This window comes from Alnus glutinosa, chromosome 3 (genome assembly GCF_958979055.1).
Source record: "Alnus glutinosa chromosome 3, dhAlnGlut1.1, whole genome shotgun sequence".
In the NCBI taxonomy this organism is placed as follows: Eukaryota; Viridiplantae; Streptophyta; class Magnoliopsida; order Fagales; family Betulaceae; genus Alnus; species Alnus glutinosa.
This window is the reverse complement of record NC_084888.1, coordinates 37791490-37805404: the sequence shown is the minus strand read 5'-3', so window position 1 is coordinate 37805404 and position 13915 is coordinate 37791490. Positions and strand designations below refer to the sequence as shown.

The 13915-nt window shown below is 37.2% G+C and overlaps 2 protein-coding genes across 2 annotated transcripts; both read right to left on the bottom strand.

Annotated features, from left to right (window-relative positions):
* Positions 1-2712: 2712 nt before the first annotated feature.
* LOC133864588 (two-component response regulator ARR17) lies at positions 2713-4201 on the bottom strand. The gene is made up of 6 exons (XM_062300971.1): positions 4013-4201; positions 3612-3742; positions 3449-3528; positions 3264-3341; positions 3100-3170; positions 2713-3009 (listed from the first exon to the last, which is right to left on the bottom strand). The coding sequence occupies exons 1-6, from the start codon at positions 4072-4074 to the stop codon at positions 2913-2915; spliced, it is 519 nt and encodes a 172-aa protein (XP_062156955.1). The 5' UTR covers positions 4075-4201; the 3' UTR covers positions 2713-2912.
* Positions 4202-6214: 2013 nt separating this feature from the next.
* On the bottom strand, positions 6215-13841 carry LOC133863729 (tRNA-aminoacylation cofactor arc1). The gene is made up of 12 exons (XM_062299794.1): positions 13685-13841; positions 13008-13103; positions 12182-12352; positions 11340-11405; positions 9480-9545; positions 9000-9119; positions 8673-8824; positions 8413-8503; positions 8163-8231; positions 7376-7467; positions 6916-6979; positions 6215-6481 (listed from the first exon to the last, which is right to left on the bottom strand). Exons 1-12 carry the CDS (start codon positions 13763-13765, stop codon positions 6377-6379), a joined length of 1173 nt encoding a protein of 390 aa, XP_062155778.1. The 5' UTR covers positions 13766-13841; the 3' UTR covers positions 6215-6376.
* Positions 13842-13915: the final 74 nt, after the last annotated feature.

Below are 13915 nucleotides of genomic sequence, written 5' to 3'. Positions count from 1 at the left end.
TGTACAAAAAATGTACAAGTGATGTGCATGTAACATATTTCTTCTCAATCTCATATTCACACGGTCTTAAGGGCATTCTCATGGTATGCTAGTGCAATAATCTAGTAATAATTAATTGCAATAATGCTTTAATTTATAGTAGGAAGAACCAAACAACATGCAAGAAAAACAGAACACGGTGTCTACGCGTCCCAGTTTATATCACCCATCGCCATGGCCTGCCTTCCTCTCCACTTTGCTTCCTCGTTTGGAAAAGCCTTCTCCCTTGTTCAATTTGGGTAGCGTGGGTGGAAACCAATTGGCTTAAGGGAAAGAGTTCGTGGCATATCTTCATTCCCAATAATTGTTCATGGAGTTAGAAGAAGTTACTCAAGCTCTGGGAAGTGGCAAAGGAGTTTTTAAGGTTCAAAATTGGGGAAGGTCATTCTATCTCTCTTTGATTTGATAATTGGCACCTGGTAGGTCGGTTACTTGACACATATGGGTACCAAGTTGTTTATGACTCAGGAATTTGGCTTGAAGCTAAAGTGTCTACTGTTATCAAAAATGATAACTGGGCTTGGCCTCCTGCTAGGTCGGATGAATTAGTAGAAATTCAGTGTTAACTCCCGAATATTATCATTGGTGGATTGGATGTTCCTATTTGGAAATCTAAGAATGGTGTTTATTCATGCTCAGAGACTTGGGACTGTCTTAGGTCCAAGACTCAAGAAGTTCCTTGGTGTTATGTTGTTTGGTTTCTGTTGGCCATTCATCGTCATGCGTTTTTGCTATGGTTGGTTTTTATGAATGCTCTTGTAACTAAAGACCGGATGTGCTGTTGGGGATTTGAAAGGAACACTTTGTGCCGGTTCTGTTAGAGCAGACAGGAGTCCATTGCTCACCTTTTTTTTTCCATTGCAGTTTTTGTCGTAGAGTTTGAAGAAATATGATGGCTGCGTGTTTGATGCCAAATCCAAATATTGATTGGGATAATATTGTAGAATGAATTTGTATGATGAAAGGAAAGAGTTTGTAGGTCATTCTCTGTAAGCTTTGCTTGGCTGTTACAGTGTACCATATTTGGCGGCTGAGAAATAATTTGTGCCATGGAAATACCCCTCGAACAGAAGAGGCTCTTGTAGCTCAAATTAAATAGGAAGTTAGAGCTCGGGTTATGTACAGAAAGAAGTTCAAATGTTCTCCCATCGCTGTTAAGCTTTCAAAGTTTTGGACGATGTAGTTGTCTTGAACTTTTTCTTGGTTGTTTGAGTTGTTTTTTTCCTTTGTTATAGGAATTGTGTTTCTGTTGTAGCGTTTTGCTGAGTTGTTGTTTCCTTCTTCGGGAATGTGTTTGTTGTTGTTGATGTGTTGTTCCCTTTTGTTTGGGAGCTTTATCCAGTTTCACTGGACCGTAATTGTACTGTGGTGAGTTTGGTTATAAAAGTTCTAATTCATAAAAAATTAAAAAAATTAAATTAAATTAATTATATATATATTTAAAAAAAAAAATAAAAAAAAAAAAACCTTCTCTCTTTTATAATGATATATATGTTTGGATGAACGAAAACAAAAGCCTTCCAACGAATATTCTCTCTCTAATGCCCGTGGGCCGTGAACAGCATTCAACAAAATCGTTTTTTCCTACCCAAAAGTAGTCATTTTGGTTACAATTCTCCAGCCACCCCAACGGAGGCAAAAGCTCCTATCAGGCTATCACCAACGATACAAGGTGAGACTTCTCAAAAACTTGGTAGAAAGATTCGGATCGTTCTAGACTTCTAGTCATGAATTTGTTTTTTCTTCATGAAGCATTTGGGTCATCCTTGTTTTCGTATATGAATTCTGGGTCCTTGCTGTTTTAGGTGTAGGCAGGGTGGAGCATGGGCAAGCATCGTGGTCAGCGTCGTCGTCAACCGGCCCGTAATCATAATCATCATCACCAACATGAGAACGGATTCGGAAGGAAGGCCCCCCCACGTCGTGATCCACGTGTCGCTTGTGGTTGCTGCCCCTGTATTGTAGCCTCCTCCATATTCAGACGGATGGGGAGATGCATGTTTGTCACGTGTTACCCCGTCATCCAGTGTTTTGGATGCGATGACCACAGACATCGCCACCACCACCACAAGCATTTCTTTTGAAAATCTGATCAGTTATTTCAGAGGTATGTTCTCGTTATTCTTAAAACTTTTACTGATCTGTCCATTAAGAAGTAAATTTCATGCAGGTGGATTGTTAAGTTTATACTCGATCTGTTCATTTCCTTTTTACTCGAGGGCATCAAGGCATTGTGCGCCGCATGTTTAATTAGATGAAAAACAAAATTATGGAAATACGTATACCCATATTTGATAAGCCTATCCTTTGAATCTCAATGTAACATGGTTACATGGTCCTATATATTATTCTTTGAATTTGCATAAAAAGATCATTGTTGGTCTGCATTCTGTTCAGTGGAAGCTCAAAATTGAAGATGATGAAGTGTCTTTTCCTCATGTATAGGAGGAACAGAATAATGCCTTGCTAAGCAGGGTTAACATGCTTGCACTTTGAATACCGGTACAAACATGTAACGACTCAGAAAAAAACGCTAATAACATCTCTAGTCAAGTTACAACCGGATCTTCTTAAAATCGATTATAAAGTTCAATCTCAACTACTAAGAAAAAAATTAGTAGAATCGCTTATGTGGAGAAGGATAGGAGAGCAGCACAAGAAGAAAAAGAAAAAGAAAAAGAAAAGAAGGATTGTCATTGAAACTCTTAATTTATCACAAACAGTTATGTGGAGGGGGAGGGCGAGATTCGAGCTAAACAAAACTGATTAGCGACTGAAACTAATTTAGTCACTGTCATATTGTGTACGAATTGTCATCTAATAATGATTGAAATATCCGTTACACGCTCTAATTTCCTCAGGAAAATGGGTGTTTAGCTTCTGCAGTTCATCATTTGACATCTTAATTTCTTCACGTCCGATTGTTTTAGGGGCTTTAGCATGAACATCTGAGCTCCTTCCTCCAAGCACCTGATCAAGAAGTGCAAATCTATTTTCACTAAACAACGAAAAATTGAAAAGAAAAAGAAGACAAGAGAAGAAGCATCATTTAGACTTTACTTGTTTATACGAGTTGGTACATTCTCAGATGACATAATAACCACTGGAACCTCCTTCATGATTGAGGATTCCTGCTTGCAAGAAATGAACAACATTTATGTCAGTGAAGCAATTGAAATAGTGAGGGCATTCTACTAGCTAGGCTTACTAATTCTGACATATACCTTGACTTTTTTTAATAGCTCATAACCGGTCATTCCTGGCATACAATAATCCGTAATTATCAAATTGACCTTTGAGATCTGCAAAAAAAAAGCATGAAAACCCTCTAAGGAAACCGTGATTTGTGAATGCATTGGTCATTTACATCAAATATTAGGATCAAAGCCCTGTTTTTAGAGCAACTTACTCTGCCTTCCAAGTTGGTATGTTGATCATCTCCCAAGCCTAAAAATTCCAGCGCCCGCGGCCCATTTTCTGCAGTAGTCACTGCAGCCAGTCATGGATTATTAGAACTTTGAAAACAATACACAAAAGAAAGTGAAAAAAAGAAGACCCGAAAAAGTGTTAACCTTTGCAGGAAGAGTTTTTGAGGAGTTTTTCAATAAGTTTGCGATCAGTGAGGCTGTCATCCACGGCCAAGACATGGGGTTGCTCCCCATTTTCCATCACTCCCTTTGCTGAAGAAGTAGCATCCATACCTCTACCAAACAATAATAATAACGAAAACGTTGTGGGGGCAGAAAGTAATAAAAGAGACTGCAAAGAAATTAATGGTGCAAAAACCGAAAGGTAGAGGCTTCTGACAAAAGTTTAAACTCACAGGACACATATGAACATGATGCGGTTGTATTTATAGAGTAAATGCACAAGAAAATTAAGTTGGTTCGGTGGCGGTGGGGGAGGAAGTTGAGAGGCAGAGAGGCAGAGAGAATCAGAGGCTATTACAATTTACAGAGATCATATCACTCACAGATATTTCGTGATCTTTTTCGGGTATCTCCCACTTTGATTCGGTTTTCTTCTTCCCGCCATGTCCCTTTGCAAGCAATATCTGCGTCTGCATCTTTCTGAGATATCACATCCCCAATCCGGCTGCAGCCAGTACACTAAATATTTGCACCAGTTGAATATTTTAAAAACAATTTCAAAAGTTCATGGCCAAACGAAATCTTTTTTTCTTTCTTTTCTTTTCTTTTCTTTTCTTGTTTACATTAAAATCTGTATTTTTTTTCCAAAAAAGAATTGAGAAAAAATTAATGGTATTTTATGGAGCAATTTCCTTAATCAATGCAACTTTCTATACATCTACTCACAGACCAAGCCCAAGGGAAAATCAAGATCTTTGACAATCTCTTGCCAAAAGTAAAGGGAATCGAAGGAAATTGTAAGAGACCTCTATGGGAGAGAGTTCCTACCGAGCCCACTTGCCTCAAAAGATAAGTACGTAGGCTGCTAGAGACTTGTCACATAGTTTGTTTCATAAAAACTCTTTCACATTTATTACCATAATTAATAGTAATTCAGACAACAAGTTTTTGAAAATTCGAATCTATCCGAGCATGTGCTTAGGTAGACGGCCCCCCCGCCCGATTGAATTTGGGGAGGAGAAATTGTTTGATATTATAGTGTCTTTTTGAAGTGAAATTTCATAGTATTTTTTACATGTCTTTTGCAGGAGTGTTCTTCTGTTTTACCGGCAGATCAAACTTTGGCGCGTATGGTTACCCCATGGCTATTGGGTGTCTCGGACGTCAACAAAGAGCAATGAGTGTTTGTCAAAAAGGGAAGATTTGATACGAATCCGAATCTCTCCGCACAACCGTAGCCAAGTAATTCTGTATTTAGAGTGGAAGGACGATTTCTATTTTCAGAAAAAGACAAAAGCTTTCACATGTTGACATTGTTTATACACACGTAGGAGTAAAAAAAAAAAAAAAAAAAAAATGGATTAAACAAAGTACAACAGCCATAACAAATAACGATCTGATGGTACATTATTGATTATTGTAGCTGGCAAGAGATCTCATAATTTAAAGCAGTAAGAGGAAAAAGATTTCTGACGCAACATCATTATGTACATCAAGAGAAAATTACAACAGTCAAATTTTGAAACTGTCAGCAAATCTTACATGATTTAATACGAAATTAACAAATTACAATTAAAAAATTTAACCCATTTAGTGATTCTAGTTGACTTATATACTATATAGTTTTATTCTCAAATGCTTTGACACGATCTGAACCCAACATGCGAGATTTGTGGCCGACAATTATTTGACAATTCCCGAAACAAATCAAATACGAAATTAGCATATTAAGGTTAAAAGATTTAACTTATTTTATTAAATGAGTCGGATTATGATTGACCTTATAATCTTGTACACATGTCTTAACACAATTCAAACCTGGAGCGCGAATGCGAATCGCCACATGTCAAAAAAACCCATAAAATTACATAAAACCCCACTAAATGCCTCCGAAAACAAAAACAATGACATTCCACAAAATTACACTTTTTTTTTTATTTTTTATTTTTTTGTGTGTGTGTAACGTCCTGAATTCCCCATAAAAGTCATTTAGGTAGATAAAGAGCAAGATTGCCTCTTGGTCAGCCTTCAAAATTCACAGTAAACACCGATTTTGTTGCGTACAACGTCGCCAAGTTGAACTCCTTTGTCTCCTTTGGTAAACACATCCCCCCCACGTCGCCCCCCACCCCTCCCCCAACCAATTCACTCCCTCCCCCACCAGCTACCCCCCCCCCCCCCCCCAACCCAAAAAAAAAAAAAAAAAAATATTCTTTGGGTTCTTTTGTTACAATGAGACTTGTATTTATGAGTGACAATTCGTGTTCGGGTATCAGGTTTCGAAATATGGATGCAAGACTATTTAAATCAACTATAACCTAGCCCATTTAATTAAACATGTCAAACTGCTCAACCCTAACCTGATAATTTTGTGTTGGATTCGTAAATCATGCCAAAAATTGACAGCCTTAAATATTTTGTCGATGCATATGTATAAGACAATTTATGACAACCATAATCCGATTCATTTAATTAAACAGGCTAAACTCCTCAACCATAATAACCCGCTAATTTCATGTCAGATTCGCAAACCGTGTTAAAAATTGTCTAACCCTACTTTATCATCATATCCAAACTAAATGCAATAGATGTTAAACCATTTGATATGAAAATAGGAACATGACACATCATAAACAATCAAAAACCATCCCTACATGAATGTGTCTTCTTCTCATGTAAAGCTTACTGTTCAGCTCAACTCTGAAAAGTGAGTTACATTGTTCTTGGGAGCCAATATACCATCTTCACTATTTGATGCTAGCCTTGGGAATGGATGAGGTACACGGTCCACCAGATGTCATAAATGGTATTCCCTTGAACGTGGCCACACCCATGTCGTCCGTGAAAAGATGCTGCAGCCGTGAAACACTAGAATTATTTCTTCACATTTCAAAGCATTCATTCACAGATCGTAAGAAAAGTATTCCCCCATCCTTGAGAAACAAAATATAGAAAATAGTATGTCCAAATAACATTTGATAATTAATATAGCAAATATTATGATATCAGTGATTCATTACTCTTAAAACAGACCAATAATGACAGTGACTTGCTCATACTTCATCTGTTGAAGGGAGTATGACTGAAAGGATAAACTGAAAAACTAAGCCACCCCAACTAACGAGCAGACCCGGTCACCCTCAACCACTGATCTAATACGTGGCAAAACAGTTATCCTCTTTTGTATTGAATTCAAGATGCGGAAAGTCATTGAATAATCTGAGTAACAGATTGATATGCGGTGAAGGTTACTGCACTAAAAAGAAAATGAAAAAGATATACATACCGGTGTTATCTTGTCCAACTGTTTCTTTTTAGGGTTAAGGACGTCTTCTGGCTTTCCATCAATCCTAGACAAAAACACCAAGGGGGTAAGATACACCTTACTTATGAAAAAAGTGTAAGACAAATGTGCGCTTCATTCTATGGTCTCTACAAATGATTGTAAACTTTTATCAACTATATAAGGGTAAAGATAAAGTTATGTAAACCATTTGAAAGTGAAGACTGAACAGGTTAATCCCAGCTTAATACAGCCGTAAAATGGAAAGCACCCTAACAGCGGAATAGCAGCATTCAAAAAAAAAAAAAAACGGGGGAATAGCAAAACTAATCAACTAGTTCCCAAGTTGTGACTATTTATTTTCTCCATTAAAGGTCCAACAGCCTATCTTCCTAGGGTAGCCTAAATTATACAAGTGATATATGAATGATTACAAGGTTCAACATGATTTCCGCAAGCTTACCCAGAAAATGAAACGCGCTCCCCAAGTTTAGCCCCTTCAGGAGGAAGCAAAGGCTCGACAATGGTATGATCTTCACTAGAAGCACATAGCACCTGGGAAATTGGATTTATAAGTATGCACATCAACATCACTCTATAATCGCAGTCTTCCAAAGGAGTACCTCAAGAGGAATATGGTGAAGAAATAGCAAATTTTTAAGAATAGACACTTTAAATGTTTCACTTCAAAGAATAAAGTGGCCAGACTTTCGGAAAAGAATATTTTGTAAATCTTGTGACATAAATCAGCTGCTCCGAGAATTTCATAAACAGACATCAAATGCAATGTAACAAAGAAAATCAAGCAGGAAAAATGGTAATTCATTTCTAACTTCCTTTTTTTTATTTCAGCATATGGGCAACATTTATTTACATGAGTAAATGTGTTGCTTAATGGCAAAACATCTGATTAAGTCCAACTCTGTTGCAGACATAGAATGTTGAGATTGAAACTGCCACTAGTAAAGTGATTTAACACGCAGGCTTTCAATCCTTCTTCAAAAAAAAGATAAGCCAGAATGAATTAGTGCAAATTTGCGTGCTTCTAGGTATGCATCTATGATTATTAAGAGGTGCAAAAAAGAAGGAAAGTATATCCTTTGTAGATAAACCATGGTGAAATCTTGCAAGTACCATTATTCCTCAAACACCGTGCACTGATCATTTAAATGTATTTTACTTTGTTCTGTGCTATGCAGAACATAAAGTGATTCATTGATGAATTCATAGAAGGGGGAAAAAAAAAGTACCAGTCCTTCTGACATCACATCTCGTAGCTTTCCAGGTTTTACATTTGTAATCAATACGATGCGCCGATTCTGCATAGCAGATGCAAAAAGGAAACAGAGCCAACAGAAAGATGGGTTTCAATAATCCAACAAATCTGAAATGCCAATAATTAAAAGAAGAATCCAACGATTATGAAACTAAAGGAGAGCACAGGTAAGCAAAAATTAATGTAACTGATTATATCTCAATAACTGATGTAGTAATTATTACCGTTAACTCATCTGGACTACAATACTTGGCCAAACCACTGACCACCTGACGCAGTTTAGCATCTCCAATGTCTATTTCCTCTACAAGTAAACTGCACCATGAATTAAAAAGGAATGCTTAATCAATAATTAGTATCCAACAGTCATTGCAAAATTAGACACCAAAACTTCAGACTACTTCAATGGGTTGTACCCAATTCTGATGTTTATCCAATGAACCATAGGCTTTGAAGAGAAAGAGAGAAGGGTTCATCACCATACCTATCAGCAGATGGATGCTTCCATGCTTTGCGAATAAGACCAACTTGTATATTGAGCAAACTGACACTAACTTCTTTGTCCTTCTCAACTACGACTGTTTCGGATGCCTTTTTCTTCTCCTGGGTAGCTTCTTTATCTCCTGTGACCTTTTTCTTGAAATTCAAATTAACAGTGTCAGTATGCAAGAATTTTACGAAGATGGAAATCTAAAAAGTAAAAACAAAAGGCATAGATACAATTCTCAAAATCTAATCACATAAGCCTACACCCAGACACATAAATGGAACAATGTGAAAACCAATATATCAAGGTCAATTTCAGGAGTACCTCGGCGTCACTTTTCTTTGGATTCAGGTTTGGCTGCAACTTATCTGCATTTTTTGCATTTTGTGATGTCTTTTTTACATCTGAATCTACCACCTTCGCTGTAATTTTTGCTCCTTCCAACTAAAATCAACAAAGAATGTAAGAAAATCAACTTCTATCAACGTTTTACAGGCACTTAAGGAATTCTGCAGAGAAATTTAATGGATTTGGCATGCTGCACTTTTTTTTCCCAGAGGGGCATCCACAGTTTCCCTGCCCGCAGACAGGAGTAGATTTTGCAAAGATTCTGAAAGGATATGATGCAGCAGTGCAGCTATACTGTATTATTATGATTATAAAACAACCAAACAATTCATCTTTTAGCCATTCAAGAACCCTCTGTTGAAAGAGTATAATACCACACTCTGAGGAACCCATACATTCCATTTGCTTCAACCCATATATACCATACATGGAAGTATATTGGAAAAAATTACTCACTTGTGGCTCAAATTTAGCCTTCTTGAGCAATATCTTCCCAAATAATTCCCCAAAATCCTCCTTGCTCTGTTAAAATGTATGACAATAATTTATGAGCACTAGTTAATTATATATACACAGAAAATAATACAAGAACATATAAACAGACTGCTTAAAAGGTAAGGGCACAAATGGGAGAGCAGGATTCTGATTCGCACATAGCTGGAATAAGGCAAGAGAAATCTGAAGTAAATATAGGCTTCACATTTTAAAATACGATCCCAACGTCTTGTCACAAGTCACAACTTACATGTCCATATAGCAGAATTGTACATCATCAACCACACTTTGCATATATATATATATATATAATTAAAAAAAAAAAAACCCTATCCAGCGTGTCTTGACAGAAAATTTTTATGATCCCTAAAGTTCGAGAGTTCGTATTTCAGAATAATGCTTATACCAGAAAACTTTTTTTCTCTCTCCATTGCAGAAAGCATCTACCAAGTGTGAATGTCAAATACAAGGTAAATAATTTTTTGGGGTAATTACCTTTTCCCCCCATCAACTACCAGCCATTGTCAACATGCCCCCATGAACTGACACTTCGACCAAAATAGAGCATCAAACTACCATTTTTACACACTTTGCCCCATTCCGTTAACTTGGATGGAATATGCCATTTTTTACCGTTAATTTTGATTTAAAGACCAAAATACCCTTTACAGTAATTAATAAAAAAATTAAAATTAATATATTTTTAAAAAAAAAAAAAAACAAAAACAAAAACCTGGAAAAGGGGTGGCCCGCAGAGGTGGCCGGAGCCACCTTTAGGGGTGGCTCGCGGGCCACCCACGGCCTCTGGGGTGGCTGCGTGGCCACCCTAGAAAAGACCTAGGGTGGCCGTGCGGCCACCTCAGGGGTGGCGGCAGCCACCCCTTTTCCTTCAGGGTTTTTTTTTTTTTTTTTTTTTTTTTTCAGATGAGGGTATTTAGGTTATTTTTTAAATTGAGTTAGGGCATTGAAGTATTTGCATGAATTAGACTGACAGAAGGGGGCAAAGTGTGTAAAAATGGTAGTTTGATGCTCTCTTTTGGTCGAAGTGTCAATTCATGGGGGCATATTGACAATGGCTGGTAGTTGGTGGGGGGCAAAAGTAATTACCCATAATTTTTTTCTTTTCCTAGCAAGATTCAACAATGGTGGTCAATGAATGCAAATGACCAGACCACAATTAGTAGACTCTGGCCTCTGGCAACAAAGTAAATCTTTTTGATTGATCTAATCTAGGTCAATAATTTTGATATCTGAGCAGAAAGGGATTTATTAGGACATCTCACCGGGTACATAATGGATAATAAGATCATTACTAATTTCATAAAATTAGACGAAAACATAATCTTAAGGTTAGCATCTTTTTTGTTTGTTTCGATGTTCTGAATCTTCAGTTTTGTTTCATTTCTTTCTGAATCACAAAATGTGGCCCACGATAAGTAATTGCTCTTTTGATGAGCTGTACCCGGGTTTGTCAAATGCATACGTAGAACTCAAATGAATGAGACCCATCCCAAACGTTTGCATAGAGTAGAGGTTAGTGAATGATGAATCCCAACTTCATCGAAACCTTTTGACACTCCCAATCATTTATGTAATCAATAAAATTTCTTATTCATCAAACTGTTTCATACAAGCACCAAGCATGACAAATATTTGAAATAGATCCAAAAGGATACATGGACAAAACCAGTGCCAAACCAAGGAGATAATATGTCTGCATCTAGTGAGAACATTTGGTAACTATACATTTTTCTTTCCCAGCAGGGTATCAAAAACATTGAATAATTAAAATAGCAGAAACTAATCTGGATGTGGTCCTACCTGGATGTAATCCATCCATCTCATCACATGTGGTAACTTTTCCTTGTCTTCATTTGTAAGGCCAATCTGGCAATAAGAACCACACAGAAATCATAAGAATTTCAACTCTGTAAGACCAAAGGCCTTTGAGCCAAAGGGCACCTCCAAGCCCCATAAGTATGGGGTGACTGGCATCACAACAAAACCTCTTGATTTAAACTTTTTAAAAGAACAGCAATTTTAATTCACCATTTCACAATTGTATGAAATATATACACAGAATATACCTACCTTTCATGTCCATTTGTGTATATATATATATATATATACACAAATGGACATGAAAGGTAGGTATGCATGATTAATGGGCCCACAAATTGTTGTTGTGCAACCAATATTTCAGACACTCACAAGAAACATTTAGTCCAAATATTAATTAAAAGAGAAAAAAATATATATCTGCACAAGGAGAAGCATAATAAATGAAAAGATTCATTTGAAGCAAAAAATTTATACCACATTTGATTCACTCCTAGAGAATTTTTTTTAATTATATTCCTTCTAATATTTGGTTTGTCAAAAGGGAGAGCAAAAAAAAAAACATGAAGTGTAAGGAAACATGTCAAACTTTTATTCTCATGCCCACCAAAAATTCTTTCCAAAAGAGGTAATATTTGGAGACAAAGTTGGGTATGGGGAGGAGATATAAGACTTCATTTTTCTTCTCGTCACTTTTTCACTACTTTCCTTTTATAATTACGGAATGAAAAATAATAAAAAATTTATAATTTTTCCGTTTTTCTTCTTCCTTCACTTCATTTTTGTTTGTAGAATGTAACCAAATGGAGGGTCAAATTTCATACCAGCAAAGGATTTAGAACTGAAAACACGATAATGTCAGCTGCAGAGGGTTTTAGTCCATTCCCCAAAAGCACAGACTTCTGAGCCAAGTCGTCATTTAATCCATTGAGAACTCCAAAGCATGACTTAGAATCCAGAGGAAAACTCTCTGCAAATGTTATCCACTTCATCACCTATAATCAAAAGTTCAGTTTTTGAGCAAAAAAAGGGGGCGGGGGGGGGGGGTTACTGTAAAAGTTCATGCGTCTTACTAACTCTCAAAAGAAGCCTTTAGAGAGGAGGGGTATACATGGCTTATAAAGTGCCCAGGTTATGTATCTCTTAACGATGTGGGACACTTTAACACGCCCCCTCACGTGTGGCAACTTTTTAGCCAAACACGTGTTCAACCGAGAGGGAAAGGTCCATCATCGTCCAAGGAACCTGCTCTGATACCATGTAAAAATCATTGGGCCTTACTCACTCTCAAAAGACGCCTTTAGAGAGAAGGGGTGTCCATGGCTTATAAAGTGCCCAAGTTATGTATCTCTTGGCGATGTGGAACACTTTAACATTTAGCAATAAGAAATCCAGGAAAAATCAACACGAATACACTAACAGGAGTCTAGACATCAAAACATCATTAAGTAACTTTTCTTCATTTTATTTCTAAGTTATTTGCTATAATTTGGGAAGTTACTTACATAAGCAATCTATACAGGCATCTAACAACCCCATACATCTTATTTTAGTAACATCAGTTAAGGTGGCAAACTGCATTTTGATCAATAATTGTGCACCAAATGCTTTGGACTAGTACATTCAGTAGGCAAACGAATTCAACTTTACCTCATCGTTGTCATCCAAAGGGGCCCCAGATGACTTCAGGATGTTTGAGTACAAGCTCTTTATATCATTCTCCACGACATCACCCAAAAAGATTTTCTGCATAAATCAATTTTATAAGCCAGTTTAATATCATCCTTGACAATGCATATTCATGTATGAAAATATCATTTGAAATTACATATACAGAAGTTCAATAGCATTTCACCAATCGAGATGACATGAAAGTCCAGTGAACACACATGCAGAAAGAATGCAAATAAGGGAAAAGGAAAATGCTTGGTAATGAGAAGAAAGTGTCTTCGTCAAAACTCCTAACTCATGACCACACCACATGAACACTCTCCATTTCAATGCCACCAGGATCAACCAAAACCACTTCTGAAGGACCAATTCTCGAAATTTCAATATACGAACTCAGACTCCAATGTTTAAGTGATTGAAATAAACACATCAAGCCGCCCCCCCCCCCCCCCCCCCCCCCCCCCCACACACACACACACACACACAAAAATCAATAAAAAACCAACAAAAATAGACGACCTAGCAACAAGAAAAATGTAAAATTACAGTAAAACTGAGTTCGTACATCAAGAACCTCAGAGCGGAAAACAAAGAGTATCAAATAAAAACGAGTGCAAAGGAAATGGAAAAGCGAGGTGGGGTGAGTGGTGGCTTACAGGATCTAAAGAGAGGTGTTTACAGAGAGCTGACACAATCTTTTGCTCTCTATTCAGACCCGTGCTTCCATTCGCTGCCATCTCCCCTCTCTCTTGTTTACAGTGTTTCTCCTTCCACTTCTCTCACAAAGACGCCCTGACGCAGAAAATTTCGATAGGGCTTTTTGCATGTGCGCGCGCGTGTGAGTGATGGGCCTGGCGTATCCCACCTCCCGTAATGGGCCTTAAAGA

Coding starts and splice junctions, on each gene's coding strand:
- LOC133864588 (XM_062300971.1), bottom strand. CDS start 4,074: ATGGCGGGAAGAAGAAAACCGAATCAAAGTGGGAGATACCCGAAAAAG. Junction 3,743..4,012: donor AAAAAGATCACGAAATATCT/GTGAGTGATATG, acceptor ATTGTTTGGTAG/AGGTATGGATGCTACTTCTT. Junction 3,529..3,611: donor CAAAAACTCTTCCTGCAAAG/GTTAACACTTTT, acceptor GACTGGCTGCAG/TGACTACTGCAGAAAATGGG.
- LOC133863729 (XM_062299794.1), bottom strand. CDS start 13,765: ATGGCAGCGAATGGAAGCACGGGTCTGAATAGAGAGCAAAAGATTGTG. Junction 11,406..12,181: donor CAGTTCTAAATCCTTTGCTG/GTATGAAATTTG, acceptor TCTTATTGCCAG/ATTGGCCTTACAAATGAAGA. Junction 7,468..8,162: donor ATGTGATGTCAGAAGGACTG/GTACTTTTTTTT, acceptor CCAATTTCCCAG/GTGCTATGTGCTTCTAGTGA.